The sequence below is a fragment of the Catharus ustulatus genome, chromosome 2, assembly GCF_009819885.2.
Source record: "Catharus ustulatus isolate bCatUst1 chromosome 2, bCatUst1.pri.v2, whole genome shotgun sequence".
Lineage (NCBI taxonomy): Eukaryota > Metazoa > Chordata > Aves > Passeriformes > Turdidae > Catharus > Catharus ustulatus.
In genome coordinates this window covers 31,578,628-31,600,085 of record NC_046222.1, presented here as the reverse complement: position 1 = coordinate 31,600,085, position 21,458 = coordinate 31,578,628, and the positions used below count along the sequence as shown (strand labels likewise).

Below are 21,458 nucleotides of genomic sequence, written 5' to 3'. Positions count from 1 at the left end.
CTACACACACGGGTTTCTCCTGCCAGGGGCGGCCCTGCTCCCCACGGACTGCTCCATGCCCTGCTGTGCGTCGCACCGAGTGCCGAGCTGCTCCTCTGCCCCCCGTTCGCGTGGGGACGGCCCGGTGGGGACCGCCCGCCGCTGCTGCCGGCACGGGCACACCGAGCGGCAGCGGAGGGCTCGGGCAGGGGCTCGGGGAGTCTGCGGTTCCGGCAAGGGAGAGTCCAGCCCCAGGCTCGCCTCCGCTGCCCACCCGCACCCGAGCGCGCATTCGCATCCTCCTTGCCCGTGTGCGGGCGGGCGGGGCGCTGCGGGCAGCGGTGGCGGTGCCGAGGAGCCGAGCCCAGCCCAGCCCGTGGCAGCCGGCGGCGATGGCCAGGTCTGTGCCGCCGGGCTGGCTGCCAGCGCCGCCGTCCCGCCAGCGGCAGCGCGGGCCGGGCTTGGGAGCGCCCCGAGGCGGGAGAGCGGCGTGGGGACAGAGGGGCTGGAGCAGCGCGGGTGATGCTGCCCGGGCAGGGCTGTTCAAGGACCCGGATCGCTGCTGCGATGGAGAGTGGTCCTGAGCTGGAGGGGCGGCCAGTGCCGAACGCACTGGCAATGGGAGGGCGCGACTGCCCGCTTCCTGTGCCAGGCAGTGGGAAGGGAGCCAGCAAGGTACCGGGGGGAAAAGAATTATTTTGCGGGAAATACTGGGACAAAAATAACAGTGGCGTGTGCATGTAGTGGAATAGAAGGAATGTGAACCCCCTTCTTCACGGCATTTGAGACCAGGGTAAGGTTCAGGGCACAATCCTGACAGAAGAAAAGGGCTTGCAGGGGCATTGAGAGACCTTTCCTGACAGACAGCGATCGTTTGGGGACATAAGGGAGGAGTGCATGCATCTCATTGAATAGGTAACTTTGGAGAAGGTCAGAGGCTTCTGCTATCCTTATTCTGGGCACAGTTTGAGGACTGAGAGACACAAAGAAGCCCGGGCGGGCAGAGTTGCAGGCAGAAACAAAGGGATGGATGAATAGCAGCTGGTAAGTTTCAAAGACTGGTACATAACCAGCAGCTCCCAGTTCCACAAAGCAGGAGTGCATTTCTCCCAACTGAGTTGCAGTTCTGCTGCAGGGAAACAGAGAATGATACTCAGGAGCTGGACAGAAGGATGAATGTGCTTTCGATGGAAACACTCATTTGAAAGAAAACACTTTGTCTGTATCTCTCTTCTCCCAGTCCTTGTCGTCTGCCTGGCCCCTTCTCCAGCTGTTTTTCTCAGTCTTCATTTTTCCTTTACCATCTTGAGAAAGTTCCTGCCTGCCTTTGTTTCCTGGTCCTTTACCTCTTTTTGACTCCTGTTTTGCCCTTTTCTGTCTCCTTCTCCATTGTCTTTTGATGAATGCTGTTGCAGTGATGACTTTGGATTTCAGTGCCTGTTGGGAAGGATCTGATGCAACCACAGGGTAGCTGTATCTCGCAGGCACTTTGCTGCATTAAGTCTGATAAACATCTGCCCCTCCAGCTAAAGAGCTTTAGGCAGCAGGTTAAATGTTCTCGAGTTTATCCCAGTCATGTTAGTGTTTTCCTCTTGTGTCCGGCAGTTCTGTCACCGGAGCTGATGAGTGCTGACAATCTGGGCTTTTTTCTCTCATTCGTGGGGAGCAGTTTCTTCATTATTCTTCATCTAACTGATGCCCCCTCTCGGAGCTAGCAAGGGTGCCAACACACCCAGCTCCGCTTGCCTGAGCCGATGGAGCTGATCAGGGGGCGGGCGCCTGCATCTCCAATTCTGGTCTCCCCTCGCAGGGTCCGGCGCCATGATGGGAGCAGTGCTCGGGAGGCTCCCTGCCGTGCCAGGGGACCCCTCCCCTTCCCTTCTCCTGCGCCAGGTGCTAAGGGAGGAGGGGGACAGAGGTGCCTCGCAGGGAGGCCAAAACTAGGTCAGCGTAGCTGGAAACCGCAGCTGGTGCACTGCGATGGGGGGCGGAGAGCCAGCTGTAGCCAGAGGGGGATGAGTGGATGGCGGGAGGGGGGAGGGTCTCTCCGCGAAGTTGTAGGGGCGGGACAGCGTCCTGCGGGCTGCTCGCATGGCTGCCAGCACGCCCGGCCCGCTCGCCATCCTCCCCAGCCCCGCGGCCCCGGCTCCTGCCGAGCCCCTTCCCAGCCCTGCGCCTGAGAGTGGGCAGGGGACAGGGAGAGGAAAGGGTGAAGGTAACGCTGGAAACGGAGAGATGGAGGAAAAATCTGGGCAATGAATGAGGAACAGATGGAGAAATGTATATTTTAAAAAAAGAGGGAGAGAAGAGAAGCGTGAAAGGCAACAATGACAACTGATGTTTCAGCAGCACTGCAATTGGTTCAGTGGGGAGGAGGTCATCTGCATTCCTCACAGTGCCCAGGCAAAAGGACGCATCCCCCTTGCCAAAGTCCACGGGGCAATGAAGCTGCTGCAACCAGACGCTGCAAGCTCCATCACCAGCAGCTCCGGCCGCACAGAGGTGCCTCGCTACTGCCCTGAGGTCATCCTGTTACCACCCCTCGGAGTGCAGTGAAAGCCCATTTCAGTGCAGTTTGCAGCACGCTTTGTTTGACCTTTGAGTGTTTCTGCATCAACACTGCCTCCTCTGTTACAGCTCCAAAGAAATCCAGATTGCCAGAGTTGTGTCCTTTTGTCATTGCTGTACAGCCAAAGCCTTATTTTCTCTAGCTCCGACTTTCTCTCCTCCTCCCTTTCCCTATGTCGTTTCCATTTTCCCCGCCCGTCTCCTCTGCTGCCCAGTGCCAGCCTTGCCCCCACTGCCTGCTGCCTCCATCATTCCTGGGCTCACTAGTCTGATCGGAGCCGTGCTGCCTGCAGAAATACACGCTCTCCCAGCCATGCCCTCCCCATCCTCGTTTTCCAATCCCCCCTTCCTCTCTCCTCATCAGCCCCGCTACATCCCTCCTAGCCTGACGCTGGCAGCGTGGCTCCTCCCTCCTTCCCTCCCTCTCTCCTTCCTCATCCCTCCCCCTCCTCTCCCTGCAGTGCTTCCCAGCCCTCGCTGCAGTGCAATCCATCACTTCCAGCAAGGTCCTCACGCCAGGGGAGGGGAAAGCCTGGCTCCCTGTGAGGCTGAGGGTGGGTGGGCAGGGAGTGCAACTATCTCCTCCTCTGCTAGGAAGTGAGAAAAGCTCCCAGAATACAGACCCTTCTGGAACTGAGACCTCCCATCTGCTTCCAGCTATTTTATTTATTCATTTACTTATTTAGTCTCTTTGTTTTCAAAGAAAAATATGTTTCTGCCAACATTCCAATGAGGGCAACTGAAAGGAAACCAAGGAGTCAGAAAAGTTTGGTCAGATAGAAAAACAGGAGACAGCACTGGGGTGGAGGGAAAAAGAAGACAAAGGAGAAGAGGAAGGAAGGAAGGAAGGAAGGAAGGAAGGAAGGAAGGAAGGAAGGAAGGAAGGAAGGAAGGAAGGAAGGAAGGAAGGAAGGAAGGAAGGAAGGAAGGAAGGAAGGAAGGAAGGAAGGAAGGAAGGAAGGAAGGAAGGAAGGAAGGAAGGAAGGAAGGAAGGAAGGAAGGAAGGAAGGAAGGAAGGAAGGAAGGAAGGAAGGAAGGAAGGAAGGAAGGAAGGAAGGAAGGAAGGAAGGAAGGAAGGAAGGAAGGAAGGAAGGAAGGAAGGAAGGAAGGAAGGAAGGAAGGAAGGAAGGAAGGAAGGAAGGAAGGAAGGAAGGAAGGAAGGAAGGAAGGAAGGAAGGAAGGAAGGAAGGAAGGAAGGAAGGAAGGAAGGAAGGAAGGAAGGAAGGAAGGAAGGAAGGAAGGAAGGAAGGAAGGAAGGAAGGAAGGAAGGAAGGAAGGAAGGAAGGAAGGAAGGAAGGAAGGAAGGAAGGAATTTGGGGTGTGTGAAGATTAGATGCGGGAAAAAGAAAACATAGCATAAAAACCACAAGAATGAAATTGTAGAGAAACCTGAGATGGCAGGCATGTCAAGAAAACTCAAGGAATATACAATAAATAGCCAGAGGAGCCTTGCTAAAGAGGTTAGATTGATATGGTGAAATAACCTTTATATTTTAACAAACAAACACAGTGGGCTTTGATTTGAATACAAGTATTCTATACAGCTTCATGAAAATAAAATTCCAGGGTTTTTTTATTCTAATAAAAATAACATAATGGGTAAATAGTTGAAGGTTTGGTATTTTTTCATAAAAAGATGCATATATGTAGATAAAAATAATTTCTTCATAAAAAGACACATGTCGTGGCAGCTGCATTGATGGACGGAGGCAAGAAATTATTAGAATAGATTAGATTAAATTAGATTTTTCAGCTACCAGTGTTGCCCTTTTACAGGCATCTTGTGCAGATGCTGTTAATGTCAATACAGAATGGTTTATATTTGTTGCTCTTTTCATCTCTTTACAGCTGAGGTGAGCTAAAGCAGTGCAGACCCTTTACATGTACACATTTCACATTAGGACAGATTTTCATTAACATTGCTTGCCTTGGTTTCAGCCTGCCATTGAGTTAGAATAGTGACTACACCTGAGGAAGGTCACAAGAAAATTCAGGTGATCTGGTTGAAGTCAGCAGTACTACGGGAAACACAGTGATTTATATCAATGTGGTTGCAGTAATGCCCGAAATCTTTGTTCAGATTCCCATCATGTCAGCTGTAGAATGGAACATAAAGGAATATTAAAGTCAGACTTTACAGTCCCTGTGAAGGTATAGGTAATGGAAGGATGCAAACCCAAAAGTGGTGCTTCCTAATTTCCCCACAACCTTAAACCCTCATCAAACTGTCTGCTAACATATAACAACATTTGCATTTCTTCTACTCAGTGCAACTTGATTTCTTTCTTAAATCCTCTCAGAAGCAAGGTGAGTGCTGTCAATGCTGATACAGAGAAGGATTTAAACAGTTCAAATATTTTGGATTTGGCCAGTTTAAAAAAAGACTTTGACAACAGATTTTTCATAAACATTACAGAATTTAATGCAAGTGGCTTTTGAAGTTGCCACCTTTTCCCCCTTCACCAATGATGTTTAAAAGCTCACAGGATATCCTATTTTTAAATATAATTAATATAATTTTGCTGGCTTCAGACTCTTAGGGTAGACAGAACCACTAAAACCTGTTCCACCATGGAGACAATAAAATGGTATAAGAGGCTGGAATTTAAGTAAGACAGATATTGTATTTGTTTGGAAAGCTCACCTGTGACTTGATCTGTGCTGGAGCAGCTCTGTGAACTTCCCTGTGTCTATGTATGACATAGCTCTACTTCCCAGCAGTGACTTCTTCAGCCAGCTCTGGTTACTGCTGCAGGGCACAATTGCTGTGCTGCAACAGGAGGATTAATCCTGCTGGCTTTGCTCCGGGGTTTGAGATGTTCAGAAGAGATGGGAGAAGGGGAGAGGGAATCCATCATGTCCTTGCTGGTGTTTTACTTGTGTCTGCAGCCTCATCTGTATATAAAATTGTACCAGTTGAATTAAATGTGGTGTTTCTATATGCTCCAGAGTCTGTATGGACACACATAACTGAACCTGCCGGAAGAATTTATATGTTTGTTAAGCTTAAAGTGTTATGCATCCCCTGAGAGAACAATTTTGGGAAAAGTTCCCTGAGAAAAGCCCTATTTGATCTCAGCTCCTTGGAGAAAGGAGAGAATGGAGGAGCAGGTGAAATAGCCAGGAAGAATCGGCCCAGAGGCAGTACAAAGGATCAGAAAGGAAGGATGTTTGTGATAGTAAGAACTACAAAAAGAACAGAGAAGGAAACCCCAAAGCACAACCAGTGAAGAAGGAAGGTCCTGACAACTCACCATAACCACCTTGACCATGAGAAGCCTGAATCACACAACCAAATCACCAACCAAAGTGCAAAGAACTCACTAATTTCCACTTCTTGTGCTCAGTTCTTCACAATGCTGAACTGATTTGAAGGAGCTGAGTCAGTATTGATTAGAGCATGGACTACCTTAGTGTATTTTGTGACTGCAAGGCTGCCTGCCCTCTAAGCACTGCCTTGTTGATTTGGAAATTAAAGGGTGAAGAATTCCTTATTTTTGTAGATGAGACAACAGAAAACACGACTATGAGTAAAGAGACTAATTGTGTACTAGGCAGTGTTCGCTCTTCTACAGTGTGATGAAGATGTGAAGCTCCCAAAACTGGGGACACATGGATCTGGCCATTACCTCGTGCCCATTCCCACTGATGACCTCAGCAACACCAGTGGAGCAACTGCAGGATGGTGTCAGACCTCAGGTATTAAAGGAGCCCATTAGCAGAGGGGTCCTAAGAAAATTCCTTTCAGCCCCAATTCACATGACTACTAGAGCTGCACTATTGACATGATGCATTCACAGATCTCACAGCAGTTCATTAATTTCTTATCGCTCGGATGTAACTTAATGCCCTGTTACCATAAGGATATGTGAAGCCCAGGAAAACAAAGAGGAGAGGTAAAGTTCTCCAAGACTTTCACAAATAGCATGCCCCAGGATCACTTAACTGTATGTTTAGATGCAGTAGTCTACAGGGTGAAACGCACCAGGAGATTTTAATTTCCAGGAAGGCTGATTTTGTATCTCATCCAAAATATGCTACAATCACTACAGCATCCCAGATAACATAATGGGATCAGTACCAACTGGAAAGGAAGATAAATTTTTGCTGAATCACTTTAGCTGCATCTGATCTTAGGTAAACACCTACAGGCACTTGGGTCAGCACTTGAGGGAATATAAGTATGGAAGTGTTTCCTTTATGAGTCACTCATGCCATTTACTGTGGCACAGTTCTTCACACCATACTGTGGCACTGATACCTGAACTTTTAGAAGAGTGCTTTACTTTGAGTCATCAGCTGTAGATGTCCCTCAGGATACCCTGTGATGGAGGACAGCAGTATGCAAAGCAGGAAACAGCAGCATGAGTGAGAAGGGAACGTGCTGAAGGATTCATCTCTCCCAGCCATGAAGGGCATCCAGCAATCTTTGTCAATATGAGCCAAGGAGGGGGGGAGGAAATCAAGATTATTTTCTATCACAAAAAACAGGTTAAACAGTTGCTAATCCAGTAGGCAGAAAAACAGGAGAGCTAAGAGGAGATGCTTTATACCCGATGAAGGCCTGCAGATCCAGAGCCACAGCTCTTGGAGTATGTGCTTGGACTGCAAGAGAAAAAAGGGGCGTTCGCTCGCTGGTGTGCTGCGGCTCCCTCCGGTGTCCACCGCGAGCAAGAGCAGCAGGACACCAGCTATTTCTCTGCGGCTTGTCTGGTATGTGAAATACTGAACAGCTTCCCAGCCAGCACTTCCATCACCAGCAACATCGCCCCCATCCGCACCAAGTTCTCCAAACTGAGGGGTTCTGCTGGCACAAGGCATCTACCCGCACCAAGTAGCTGAGGGAGAATGTCTTCCAGTTTGAAAGAAAAATTTAAAGCTCAAAAGCAATCAGCAGAAACCTCACAGTTCTGGCTGTGGATCCTGTGCTCTGTGGGAGATGGTGGTACATCAACACATGGGTAGACGAAAACATTTGGCATCAATGAAAATTTCCAAATAAATGTGTTCAAAACTCACATGGTCTTCAGGATGTTTTTGTTAGCCTGTTAAGCAGTAACAAATGACAACACACAGGCACAGAGAAAAACAAAAGCCAAACCAAGGTGTGTGGTAAATTTTCCAGACATACTGCTATGTGGATTTCCAGAAAAAGCCAAGGATCTGAGAAGATTCCTCAAACTCATGTGTGTTTATCACTTCTGTCACATCCTTTTGGTTGTTTAATGACCTCTTGAGCATTTCCAATGAATTCAGTTTTAGCTGGTCCCTGAAAGTTGTGTCTTGCTCCAGTGAAACAGAGGAATGGTGTTTGGGTTCAGAGGGCTGCCCCAATGATCAGGGAAATGCTTAGCTTTCCCCTGCACCTCTTCTGGTGTGGTCCACCACTGGTGCATCCTCCAGGAGTCTTGGGAGGATGACAAATAAGAAGGAACATTTTTTTTCCTCTTGAGTACTGCCACAACTGATGTTCAGCCACTCTCAGGTAAGAGTGTTGGCTTCAGTTATGTCATGTGTGAGCAACATCTCATGTGGCAGGGAGGACAGCGAGCATTTTCTTTAGTAACTGTGTATAAAGCATTAGAGGATTTTATTTTCAGTTTGCAATTAGCTGAGAACAAATTAGGGTTACCGAGCTACCAGGATGAGCCTTAGGGGACACAGCTTTCCCTTAGAAGGTTTCCGTCTTTCATTGCTGTATGAGGTAGGGAGCTGGGGTAATTTCCTAGCTTTCTCCTTGGCTCCAGGACTGAGATTATATCTTGAGGGTCATCCAATGCCTCCTCAAACCCAGCAGAGTTGTTACAGAAGCAGTAAAGGGAAAAGAAGTCAGTGAAAGCAGGAGGAGGGGGTCGGATCCAGTGGCTGTTGGAGGACGAGTTAGGAAAAAGTGGCTATTCCACTGGGATTTGTGGGGCTTGCACCTCCGTCGAGGCACAGGGGAGTCAGAAGGATGGCGGTGAAGGTCAGGTCTCGTTCCTCGTCTTCCTTCTGTTTGTGGTTCTCTCATTTTCCTGCTTTTTAATTTTTTTAATTATTTTTTTCAGTGTTCCCTGCCTTTCTCAGGCCAGAACGGCGGCGGCGCTGCAGTCCGGGCCCCGTGGCCGGTACCTGTTCCCGTTCCTTGTGCTCCCTGCCCGCCATGAGCCTGGCCCAGCGGGATCCCAGCCCCTCCATCCCGCCGGGAAGCGCCAGCGGGGCAGCGGGGTGATGTCACCGCTGTCGCTGTCCCCCGATGTCCTCCTGCCAGCCCGTCTGCCCCCCTGTGTCCCGGCCCCGCTCGGTCCCCCCGGGCGCAGCGCCGCGGGCAGCGCCCGGCAGCGTCCCGCGGGAGAACGGGATGCGGCAGCCAGGGAAACGGGAGAGGAGCCAAGCACTGGCGGGGGGCACAGGGCAGCCAGGGAAACGGGAGAGGAGCCAAGCACTGGGGGGAGACAGGCAGCAGCTGAGTCGGGAAACGTGGCTAGAGGCAGCTGAGGAGAAGCCGGGCTGCATGGAAGGGCAGGACGAAACGGGACACCAGCGTGCAGCGCCGACCCAAGAATCCATCGCTGGTGCTGGGCCATCCTGGGGGAATGGGAGGAGCCCCTTCGGAGGACAATAAACTCTGGAATGAGGGTGTGGGCTGTTGCTCCTCGCTCTCCCCCCCTCATTCCACATGCATGATGATACCATATCCCTCCATCTCGCTGGCTTCTTGGGTTTTTTTCTTTTTCTTTTTTTTCTCTTTTCCCAGAAATTGTATTTTGAAGACAACCAAAAGGAGAACGTGTTCTGGGTGTGGCTGCATGTGATTTACCCAATAGCCAAAGTGGGGGGGCGCCGAAGGGGAAAAACAGAGCGTCCGCTGCTGAAGGGAGTGGAAGCTGAGGGCTGCAGTAAGTGAAGGGGACCCTGTCTTTTCTTTCAGCTCTCCTCGAAATAACCGAAAAGTAAAAGAGAATGGAGGGAGAGAACGTGGGGAAAACTTCTCGTTGCATGCTGAGGGTGTGTGTGTGGAGCAGGGCTTAGCCATCAAAATGGGAAAAGAGATGGGGACTGGAGAAAGGAGATGGAAAGAGGAACAGCGCACATGGTGTTATAAGCTCAGTCTAGAATGTTTCAGAAATACCTGGAAAACTGGCCACGTGAGGAGGGAGACAGAAGGGAGGCTGGGAAGACCAAATGGTCTTGAGAGGAAAATGGGTACAACAAGCAAAGTCTCAGAGGTGTAGGAGAGGGTATATCAGTTCCTGCCTTAGCTTTCCTCTGCTCTCCACTCCACAGGGATGAAGACCTCTGGAACCTGTATACTGTTTTGTGTCTTAACACTCTTCTTGTCCCCAGCTGGTGAGTCCTTATGCCTAGGGAAAGGATTTCTTCCCCATCTGGGCCCCTTGGGATTTTCCTACACAGAATAATGTGCAATGACCTAAGGACAAAGACAGAACTATGCAGAGGGGGAAGCGGGAAGGATGGAACAGGAAAGGCAAGGTGGATATAGGACTGTAAGGAAAAAATTAGAAACTGGAGACAACTTCCCATATGTAACACTCCAGTAAGTATGGGGAGTCACAAGAGACGGAGCTTCTACTGCAGGTTTTTTATAGTAAGCAAAACATCCAGATCAGGCTGAGAAAGAGGGCTAGGTGTGCTTTGTGCTTACTACTGAACCACCTGTGTATGCATGATCTACAGGGCATTTCCTAGTGCTCTGCAAAATTTGATCTGTCATAGTTGTGACACATTTGCTGTCACTAGCAGCTCCCGCTGGAATGACCTCATTCCAAGCCACTCAGCTGCCGGGAAGTTTTGTAGTATTTGTACAGCTGTTCTGAGAAACCTCACCTCTGCTTTCTGCTTTTGGTGGTGGTGGTTGTTGTTACTCTGTTTTGTGTCTCCATTACTTTGTTTGCTGGGAGATACTTTGGCAAAAATTCAGATCAAATTTGGGTTTTTTTTAAAAAGCACCACCACAACAAAAAAGAACGAAGCAAGAGGGCAGCATCAGACATTATGGTCAGAGACCCAGGATAGACAGTGAATGGACAAAGGTTCATCCAGGAAATACTGTATGTAGGAGAGAGATGACTACCTATCACAATCAAACCAGATTATTCCAATACCCTCCTTGATCTTCCACTCATGCTGAAACCTGATTCTGCTCCAAAGAGCACTTTTTCCTTTAAAGGTGCACAATAAATGTCATGTTTATTACTGTGAAGCAGGGAGGTGAGGCATCCAAGAGATGAGCTTATGGGTGGACTACAATTTAAAAGAGGAACAAAAAAAAGGCTGTGGTTTTTATTGTGCATGAAGGAGGCCTGAAACGAATATTTCTTACTTTTGAGAAATTTGTTTTAATACTTCTCTTTGGGTTTGTTTGTTTTAACTTGGAAAATAACAGGAATCACCAGCTGGTCTCTCATTGCTTCTTTTGATTTTGGGTAAGCTACAGATTTGGTAAGTTAGAGTTGCAGTTCGAGACCTCAAGGATAAATTTACTGTAGCTTGGATAAGAAAGTCCAGTTGTTTAAAAGGTTTATTTATTTGGTGCCGTAGTAAATATAAATTGAAGTGATTGAAGGTGGGATAAACAAATCACCCTTTTTGTGTCCTCACCTCCTATGCATAGATTTCACTTCACTTATGTCCTTTTGTTTTAGAATTGGACTGGTTTTCTATTCAACCCCTAAGGGCAAACAAAATTCGTAATAGCTGACTTTTCAATGTTAGCAAGAAGGGAGGAGCCTCCCTGTCTTTTCTACATGTTTCTTCAAATCCAACACTTCTTCAATGGTTTCAGGATTTGCATCCTTCTTTTTGCATCAGGAACAAATGAGAAAATGCTCAACACCATTTTCTTCTCTACTTGTTTCAATTAAGAGATTGGCAAGAACAGAGGAAGTTTAGGGCTGCATTTAATTGTGCACTTAAGTTATTATACATGTCTGGCTCTCTCTGGGTTAATCGCCAGCAGCTGAGCCCTTGTTGGCAGCTGGGAGGGGACCAGAACATCAGGGTCCAGCAACTCTTGTAATGCTGTAGAGCAGGATTATGTAGGGGTCCCAAGAGACCCTCTGTGGCCTGCAAGTAACTACCCTTGGAATGTGGAAGAGCTATGACAATAACTCCAGACCTGATAGTTTTTACCCGCACAGCGCTCCCTCTAAGAGCAGAAAGCTGCAGGCTGAGGTCACAGGACATAGTGGGATGTACTGATTTTTGGGCTGGTCATGCACACATTCCTGCAGTGCCCCAGATCACTGGCTTTTTCCTGCCAACTCCTTCCTTCATCCCACCCCAGTTATGCAGACGTTTCCCTCGTCTGTGGCTAGCAGGAAATATTTTCCTATTCCTGGCTGCTGTAAGGAAGCTGCTCTGTCACCCTTTGTATTAGAACAAACAAACAGTCTAGCCCAGCTTCAATTTCTGCCATGTAGCATGCACACCATGTAGCATGTCTTCATCATTCCTCTTCTCCAGTTCCCCAGTGTGAGAGGAGAAAGATTATCTGCTCTGTGCTCCATACCCAGGCTGGATGATTTGCCTAAGGAGCTACAAAACTTGCAGTCTGCTTTTTACTGTAGCAATGACTCAATCCGTGCCCCCAAGTGAATAATTTCCATGATTCAGTTTCCTCTTTTATAAAATAGACATAGGGATTTTGTTCAGCCTCCAGAGCAGGGAGGTTACATGGAATTTATTTTTTTACTTTTTTTCCCCAGAATGCATCAAAAGAGGTTTCAGAAGGGTAAAGTGTGGTAGCAGATCTGGAGAGATTTACTGACTTGTCTCTCTGCCTAGCCATTGACCCTGGTGGAAGCAGCAGGGGTAGAATCAGGACCTGCTGTTTCCACCAGCCTTTAAACAGCAAATGCAGCCAGCAGTGGAGGTTGAGGCTGAGTCGAGAGCATTTCTCCCTTCAGCAGAGGGCAGTGGTGTCGCCTGGATAGATAAACATTAAAATTTCACAAAGCCTGCAGACTATAAAAATCTGTCTTTCTTCACGCCCCTCTTTTCTCCTCTTGCAGACTGGTTTCCATGGATGGTCAATGGGCAAGAACCAGAAAGTGCAACAGGTAAGTATTACAGGAATGCTAATGTGCTGAAGATTGTTCATGTGACCCACTTGTCCTGTGGAGTTACAGCCTGTTTATCTGAAAATACTGTTCTTTGTTTCCTTGCCTCTGACATTGTCAGCTTACCTTTCAGTGAAGATAAAACTAGCTCTCCAAGACAACCTGCTAAGTGCTACATGCTCTTTACAAATAATTCTCTAGTGCAGGAGTCCTGAACACTTAGCTGAAGGGTACAAAACTATGTTCAAAGTTGAGGGTTGTGGGAGATCTACAAAACCTGATAAGTCTTTAACCATGAGATACTTGGGGAGCTCTACTGCTACTCAGAAAAATCCTAGGGAAAATGGTGCACAAGTGGCATGGTGCTGTAATAGTGAGGCCGTTGGGAAAGGATATTGACTGATCTTCTTACTGGCTGTATTTTTGGGAGTGAATTGCTTTATCCCTCTGGACCTTAATCCAGTTTTGCCACATGGTAAGGTAAAATGAATGTACAGTAATTTCACAATTACAAGCCGCACTGACTATAAGCCGCATCTCCAGGCGTCAGCCACATTTTGTTCTTTGTTCATACACAAGCGGCACCCAATTATAAGCTTCTCTGTCGTTCACAGCGAGGACCTGCGTGCAACAAAGTTGCCAAGTAGTAACAGAATCGCGGGATGGCGGGGTTTGCTGGCTCGGCTCGGGCTGTGAGGGCTCAGCCCATTCAGGGCTGCCAACGGGGCCAGGTGGCCCAGCTCGGCGCTGCCGTTCAGCAGGGCCGCTTGGGGCTGGCTGCCGCTGGGCTTGCTCGCCCCAGCCCGGTGCTGCCCCGTGGTAGCAGGAGGGGAAGGAGCCCGCTGGCACCCACGGCAGCAGCGGCAGGAGGGGAAGGAGCATCTCTACTCCCGTGGCAGGCGGGGATGGGAGCCTGCCTGCTCCTGCGGCAGCGGCGACAGGCGAGGATGGGAGCCTCCCACCTTCCCCCCGGGCCGCGGGGATGGCAGCACGGAGCCCCCCATCTCTCCCCCAGGCTGCGCTGCCTGAAGGAGGGAGCTCCCCTGCCTTCCCCCCCTCCTCCCCCGCACTGCCGGCCCAGAGCCTGGCTCCACCCGCCACAAAACAGAGTAACCAATTTGTAACAATCACATAAAGCCGGGTTTTACTGGCGGGTGCTCAGCTCAGCACCCTGGCTGGCACTTCCAGGGTTGGAAATTTCAGAAAATTTTTCACATATTAGCCGCCCCTGAGTGTAAGCTACATTTCTGGGGCGGGAGCAAAATTTTAGTCAAAACGGTGTGGCTTGTAATCATGAAATTACTGTACATTTACATCATGCTTCAGCACCCAAAAGGACCACAAGGGCTTGCCTTTTCTTCAAACCTGAAGCCCCTGGCTAAGCCTGCAGGCATCTCCCAGTTATGATCCTGTGATGTGTAGTATCTGGGGTTTCCCAGAAAACTATTCAGAAGCCAGCCCAAAACATGTCCTCCAAGCATCCTTTCTGTCATGCTTTACCTCTCCACCACTACCTCAGCTTTGCCATCAGTTGCTTTTCAAAGAAACTCATCCACTGATTAATTTCTACAGCCAAGGCTAGGTTTTGGAATTGCCTCCCTCCTTCTCTGCCATGGGTGCCTCAACTGTCTGTCCTAGTACTGCAAGAGCCCTCAGAACCATAATTTCAGAAGTCTTTCTTTCCCATCAAGATGCCAACAGTGGCCATATCTGAGAAGTCAAAATATGCATCCAAAATTCTGAGGGTTGATACAACATGTGCACAAAGAAATCCAGTCCCAGGCCAGTCACCAGAGAGGGGAATGGATATGGGTGAGTTGGGGATACTGTGTTTTATTATGTATTTGTCTCATGATCCTATGATGGCAGGAGAGGTAATTCAAGCTGGCTCTGGCTGGCTGTGTAAGGGACCATAAAGTAAAGACAAGCTTTTTCAAGGACATTCTCTTTTCCAGGTGGAGTTACCCCTGACAGCAGCTCTGGTAAGCTCCAATCTCTTGGTATCTTCATGCTTCTTTTCCCCTTTCCACCACTCCTGCCTACACAGATGCAGAATGACCCATTATGCCCAGAAACTCCTTGTCCCACTTTTGATGCACAGCAGAGTTCTTCCAGCACTGATGGCTGTCTGGGAGTCCTTTCTGTGCTCCATGCAGGGAGATGAATTTAGGGTGACTTAATGGTCTATTCTCCAAGGAAATGCCAATCTCACTTAATGTACCAGGGCTCCCTGAAAATGTTTCCACTGCACAAAGCTATGAAATTCAAAGCTCACACATCCTTGGCTTCCAGAGAAGGTAGCAGGAATGAAGAGACTGAATGATGAGGGTGAGAAATTGGACAGGTACAAACTGGGGCATGGGTTGTGTGTGCGTGTCTGCTGACAGGTAGCAGATGTGCTTCAGTTCTCGGGAGACAGAGGTGCCAAAAAAAAACCCTGAAAGTAGCAAAGCAAACCCTGAGCATTGTTGGAGATGGGAAGTGGAAATTCTGTTATTTTGGTACTGTCTGGCCCACAGTGCCTGCAGCTATGTCACAGCAGAGCAGCAAAATGTCTGGGAAAGGAAGGGTGGATGGAGGTCTTGGAAGATAAACACACAGAGCACACAGTGCATGTCCTTAGAGAGTGGAGATGGCCTCAGGAGAGGAGCACAGAGCTGATGGGAGTGTAGGCAGTTACAACAATGGGCAGTGGAGGAAGAGAAGCTCAAGAAGGAGCCTTCCCACTTTTTCCAACCATCTGTCACCACTGGCCTTGGGGATGGTTTCATGGTTTCTCTCTCTGCTGGAGCAGTCTCTCAAACACATCCCTCTGAGGTGGTGAAGACCAGGTAGGGCAGGGAGAGGGAGAACACATGTGGTTGATGCTGTGGCTCAGAGAGAGGCAGCTGTGCATGGCTGTTTCTGGGGAGTGTGCTCTGACTGTATGGGAGCTCATCTGAGAGTGGTGTGTTGTTCTCTAGAACATCAGCTCCACAGTTTGTCCCCTGCCCTGACTCTGCTCATCAACTGGCTGCAGTATTTGTTGTGGGTCAGACTGCCCTGAGACAGCACTGGAAGATTAAAGTGGAAGCACAATATTGTATCTACAAGATGTATGATCTTCGTGATCGTACGAAGGGGAGGTGAAAGCAACTGTGTTCAGTGTGTGAGGCCTGACATCTGTAGGAGGGTAGATAGGATTTAGCGTCCACCAAATTGGTGGTGACTGACCTACATCTAAAGGTAAAAAGACTAAAAGTAAAGCCTTTACAGCAAGCTTGGGCTTCAAAATGCTTACTAGTGAGGGATCAAGAAAAACTCTTCACAAAGGACATTGGGATCCATCTTTCCTCTGCAGCATCCTATCAGCTCTAGCACACCCAACATATTTGCAGGGAAAGCCTGCAGTCACTCTGACAAATCAGATAAAAACAACACCACAATCAGCATTGTCTATGAACTAGATGTGAGATGACTACTAGTCAGGGCTGGTAAGCCATCAGCCGAACAGTGGCAGGAGGAAAGACTGGAAGCTCAAATTAAGATCTTTCAGTCCATCTCTTTTTCCAGGTGCAGCTGTCACACCACCTGGGCTTCTTCCTCCTGGTGAGTTTATTCTGAGTTGACAGCCACATGTTGTGGACCCTCCTTCCTTCTCCTCACACAGTCCCTTGCACACCTTGAATCCTGCCTTTTCTGACTGCTGCTAAGCCCCACATCCAAAAGATTCATTCTCTTGAACACACGTGTTTTGTCTATGCTTCTGGCTAACACTATGGCAGCTGAGCAGAAGTCCTTTGTAATTGCTCATAAGAACGTGCACATGGAAGTCAGTTTTCTGAATTCCTTTCCAGTTCATTACTGGGTAAACTATAAAATGTACCAGTTTGCTGTTTCTGATGGGTTGCTTTATCAGAGGTAACAACAAACCAATCTCTTTTCGACCCGCTGTCATGGACATTAAAGAACCAGTGGTGTTGGCATACTGTCTCTAAAAGGTGTGTGTCACTGTTCCTTATGAAGGGCAGTCATAAACTCCTTCACCTCTTGACTCAATAAAGGGTAATTACAGCAGCTAAAGAAATTTACCTGACCTTCTAAGTCAGAATGTCCCTACAGGGTAGTTTTGAACAGTAGTGGTAATGCTTTATGGGAAAGCTTAGGCAAATTTTTGGCGTTGTTAAATGCATAGTTGACACTAGGCTCACACTGGATTTGTACCTTATGGTTTCATGTCAGTAACAGTGAAATCTTTTTCCACGTTAGAAGTTACAGTGGAAGGCTCTTGCAAGAGTTTTCCCAATTTTTGTTTTGATTAAGCTGATTTCTAGGAAAGAATTATGGTAACTAACTTTGCTGCCCTCTGTCTTCCAGTTCAGGCTGACAGCGAAACATCAACAGCTTCATCAGGTTTGTTTTAAGTTTGCTGCATATGCCCCCTCCCAAACCCACTTTCACCCACCCTGTTGACTCTCCAGAGAGGTTCTTTGGGTACAGAACTGTGTCCTGGAAAATTGCTTTAAATTGTTCCTTGAGTTATAAGCACTTGAGAATGATGGTAGTGGAAAGTGAAGCCTTCTTCTAATGGCCTGCCTGGGAAGAAAGGAACTGGCACATCAGCAGACCAGATACCGTGGATCAATACTGTGTCAGTGTCAGTGGCCAAACCTGGCATTTCAGAACCACATGCAAGAATATCCATTGTAGTTAGTTACAGGGTTGATTGTCCAGAAAAGAAAGGAACTAGATTTATGTCTTGAAATGTGAAAATTGCACATCTATGAGAAATACATATCTTAAATATGCAACTAAAATTTACATTTTGTTTATATGTGTCTGTTCCCTTTACAACATGTGCCTCCTGTATTCTGGGTGTCCCGCGGGCTTGGTTTGCGTTTCACTCAACTTTCCCTTCCTTTTGTCTTGCAAATCAAGGGGATCAGAAATGTCTGCACTATTTTTCCCTTCTCTAAACCAACCCCATCTCTCACATGAGAGCAACAAAGAGGCTGGGATCCAACCCTAGAAGCCTGGAGAACTGTACCTAGTGATTAACTTATTTCTGTGCCTGAATGAGTGCACCTGGCCATGATGCTGGATTGCACCTCCGTGTTTTTGTGTGTGTTCTCAGACTGTCGTGAGGAAAAGTTCCCTTGCACGCGCCTGTACTCTGTTCACAAGCCAGTAAAGCAGTGTATCAGCTACCTCTGTGTTACAAGGTAAGAAACCAGCAGTCCCTAAGAAAATCACTAAAAACTGTCCAGAAAAGGTATGTCCTGTTCAGCAATTGTTCCCTTTGAAGACTGGAGGTTTTCTCTGGGAACCCATTGCTGAGATGAGTCCTGTCCTCAGAGTGTCCTTTTAGGGTGATTATTTAAAACAACACAATGATGACAGTCCGTGCACTGTACAACACTAGGGAGCTGTAATGTGCCCTATATTGCAAACCATATTTAAGGTATTTGGTCATTAATAGGGCCATGAAAATGATCAGACATATGGAGCACCTCTCCTACAAAGAAAGGCTGAGAGAGCTGGGATTATTCATCTTTGAGAAGAGAAGGCTCCAGGGAAAACTCATTGCAGCCTCCAGTTCCTAAAGGGGGCTTGTAAAACAGAGGGAGAGCAACGTTTTACATTTTACATTATGTAACGTTATTTATGGGCAAATAGTGATAAGACAAGGGGGAACAGTTTTCAACTTAAATAAGTGAGATTTAAATTTGATGTCAGGAAGAAATTCTTTACTCAGAGAGTGGTGAGGCACTGGCACATATTGCTCAGGGAAGTTGTCAATGCCCCATCTTTGGGAGTGTTCAAGGCAAGGTTGAGCCACCTGATCCATTGGGTGACATTCCTGCCTATGGAAGTGAGTTTGGAACTAGGTGATCTTCAAGATCCCTTCTGACCCAAGCCTTTCAATGATTCTAAGATTTCTCAAAGCCTTTACAAAGATTGCTTTGCTATTGAGCAGCCTTATTCTAGGCTAAGAAATCAAAAAAATTGGGATTTGCCTGCTCATTAGTGAATATATATGTTTATTCCCTGAATCCCTTTTTGCTTCTTTGTGTGTCTGTGCCTTCTGCTGCTGATCCTGGTGATCCCACAGCGTGCGCCGCATGTACATAATAAACAAGGAGGTGTGCACTCGCATTGTCTGCAAGGAGAATGAGGTCATGCAAGGTGAGTGGTATCACTGGTAGCCCAGAAGGATAGCTGCAGCCATCTGATAGAGTCTCAAAGCTAACTAGTTGGCTTAGACCCTGATCCACATGCAGTAGCTTCCCTGGACTTGGAAGGAGTTCTAATGCAATGCAATCTTGGGCATAACATACATGCCATGATTTAAAAAATGGAAGTAGATACTATACTACTAAGAAATGTGATAGCTCTCTATTTCTCCATCTTGATCGTGGTCTAGTAGTCCCAGATACACCCTTACTCAAAGTTGTACTCTTTGAGGTTAAAGAGTAAATCTCAGTGTTTCTGTTCATTAATAGAAGCAGGATCCAGACAAGATTTTTTATGCAATCTTTGTTGCAGCAAAATACAAGTGGTTTTAATATGTAATGTGCATGCGTAAAGCCAGAAGGAAATTCAAAAAAGCCTAAGGACTTGCTTTGCTTGCCTCGTGTGTATGAGGATTGAGCAGTTTCAACAGTTTCTGTAGATGCAGTAAAGGATGTACCTCTAATTATTCTGCTGGTGAAGAATTTGAAGGAAGCTTTGATTATCTGTCAATCTGTGTGTGTCTGTTTGTCTTCAGATGAGATCTGTCGCCAGCTGGCTGGCCTTCCTCCTCGACGTCTCCGCCGATCCAGGCAACCCCTGCCTCTCCCTTGCAGGCAGCTCCTGGAGCAGCAGCGCAGGCCTGATGCTCTGTGAGCTGCCAGCAGTAGGAGAGGAAAAGGAAGAGAGAAGTCATCATCCACTACCTACAGTCCAAGACAAGTGTTTCTTGTTTGTGGTTCCCCCATCATTTCCTTGCTTCTATGCCTTCTACATCCTCTTCTTCAGGTGCTGCAGTGCACAAGTACAGTAATTTCACAACTATAAGGCGCACCCTTTTGACTAAAATTTTCCCCCGAACCCGGAAGTGCGCCTTATAGTCCGGTGTGCCTTATCTGATCTACAAAGTTGCAAATTTTGCCGACTCCTGGGGGTGCGCCTTATAGTCCGGTGCGCCTTACAGTCGTGAAATTACTGTACCCTCTCTGCTAGTCTGTCATGGTAGCTGCTGTCATCCTTATAATCTATTGCTGAGGATATGGGATTCTCCTCTCTTTTCTCTCACACTCTGCCTGGCAAGCTGTGAGCTGCTCATTTCCCAGAGGTCCTTATAAATGTGCTGCACCTTCTCTTACTTTGCCCCTGAAGAGAAACAGAAACAGGGACAAGATGAAGTCCTCCCCAATGGTACCAATGCCCTAAGCAGCATCTCATCTCACCTTCATGCCCTAGGACTCCAGTCCTAGATTTCTTGCCTAACATCAGCATGAGCTCATATGTGTTTGCCTGAGCTTTTCCCGAGCCATTGAGTTTGTTGTGTGATAGCACATTCTCCTCCTTGTGTCTGCTGGCCTCAGGAAAGTGACAGAACTGGGAGATGAGCTGTCTTCAACCCAAGACCTCATTGTCCCTGGGTGGCAACAGATCATTTATAACTACCTTTGGGAAGTTTTTGTCTCAAGCCCATTGCCTCCCTCACACACACCTGCTACCAAATGAAAAATTCTGGATTTTGTATAGAATTACATTTTTCTCAAGAAGATTGTGTTGGGTCAGAGTGCTGCCTCTTCTACTCCTTGTTCTTGTCCCTCTCTTCCCACTGAAGACATCTCTTGATGCCCATTCCAGGCCAGTTCCAGGGAGCAGTAATTACAGCTGCCTCCACTCCTAAGCCCGAGAGAGCCCACAAAGAATCTGTGTGACCTGACATTACTGAGACCTTGCAATGAATTATCTTGTCTTGGTGTCTTGTCTTGTTCTGGCTACCTCCACACTCTCCAGTTTCTGTGCCTGCTTTCAATCTCCAGTTGAGCTCCTACCTCCTGACCTGGAAGCTCCTGCACAAAGCAGAAAGGAGTTGCAAATTGGAATCGGATGTGGGAGCAGAATCAATACCTGGTACTGCTGTTTATCTGAGAGCTGGGATTTTCCTGCAGAATCTCTGACTGTGCTGACTTGCACAGAGCCAGGTGCTGATGGGAAAGGCAAACATATCTGTAGGTATAAGCACTTATACAGGCCAGCCCGGACAGAAGAATTCACTGTGGCAGAAGTGGATTTCTGGTCTGCTCAGGAACTTTCTTTTCTAGATATATGGAGAACATTTCCAGGTATATGGGCAGTTTTCATGACAAGACTGGGCAGGGTAAGCAGGGAAGAGCAGTCTGAACTGTATTATTATCACTCCATGTGACTCTCAGTGGCATGACTCTCTGGGGCACCAGAGGATCAGCAAGACCCTGTCTCCAGGATCTCTGGGTTGTTCCCAAGTAACTGAAAGCCAGTTTGCTAGATTTGTCATTCCTTCCCTCACATAATAAACTCTTCTGCAGAACATAGACCATTCAGTCTTGCAGGAGCACTGTTCTGTTGCACGGAGCCAGGGTCACACAGTAAGGGGGACAGTTTGCTGCACAGAGACAGAGGTCTCAGAAAAAGAGCAAAACAATTTGTGTAGGACCATCGTGCCAGGACCTGCATTTCTGCTGTATGGAGCAAGTACAGGTTACATCCCCTGTACAGGAAGACATCCTGCGCAGACAGATTCCATGTGAGGTCAACATTAGCTCTGGATGGGCTAAATCTCTCTATATTAATCCAGTATTCAGGAGAAAGAATTCCAAATCATGCAATGACTAG

At 47.7% G+C, this 21,458-nt stretch overlaps 1 protein-coding gene across 4 annotated transcripts; it reads left to right on the top strand.

The window, feature by feature from the left end:
- Positions 1–501: 501 nt before the first annotated feature.
- MFAP5 (microfibril associated protein 5) lies at positions 502–19,696 on the top strand. Of its 4 annotated transcripts, none has more exons than XM_033052407.1 (10): positions 502–654; positions 8,595–9,425; positions 9,814–9,876; positions 12,561–12,608; positions 14,564–14,590; positions 16,161–16,196; positions 16,965–17,000; positions 17,722–17,809; positions 18,700–18,773; positions 19,357–19,696. In XM_033052407.1, the coding sequence occupies exons 2-10, from the start codon at positions 9,206–9,208 to the stop codon at positions 19,473–19,475; spliced, it is 711 nt and encodes a 236-aa protein (XP_032908298.1). In that variant the 5' UTR covers positions 502–654; positions 8,595–9,205; the 3' UTR covers positions 19,476–19,696. The 4 variants fall into 4 exon arrangements, with proteins under 4 accessions (XP_032908298.1, XP_032908302.1, XP_032908301.1 ...); XM_033052411.1 differs by having other exon boundaries at positions 502–1,023; positions 9,284–9,425; XM_033052410.2 differs by lacking the exon at positions 502–654 and having other exon boundaries at positions 4,198–9,165; positions 9,284–9,425.
- Positions 19,697–21,458: the final 1,762 nt, after the last annotated feature.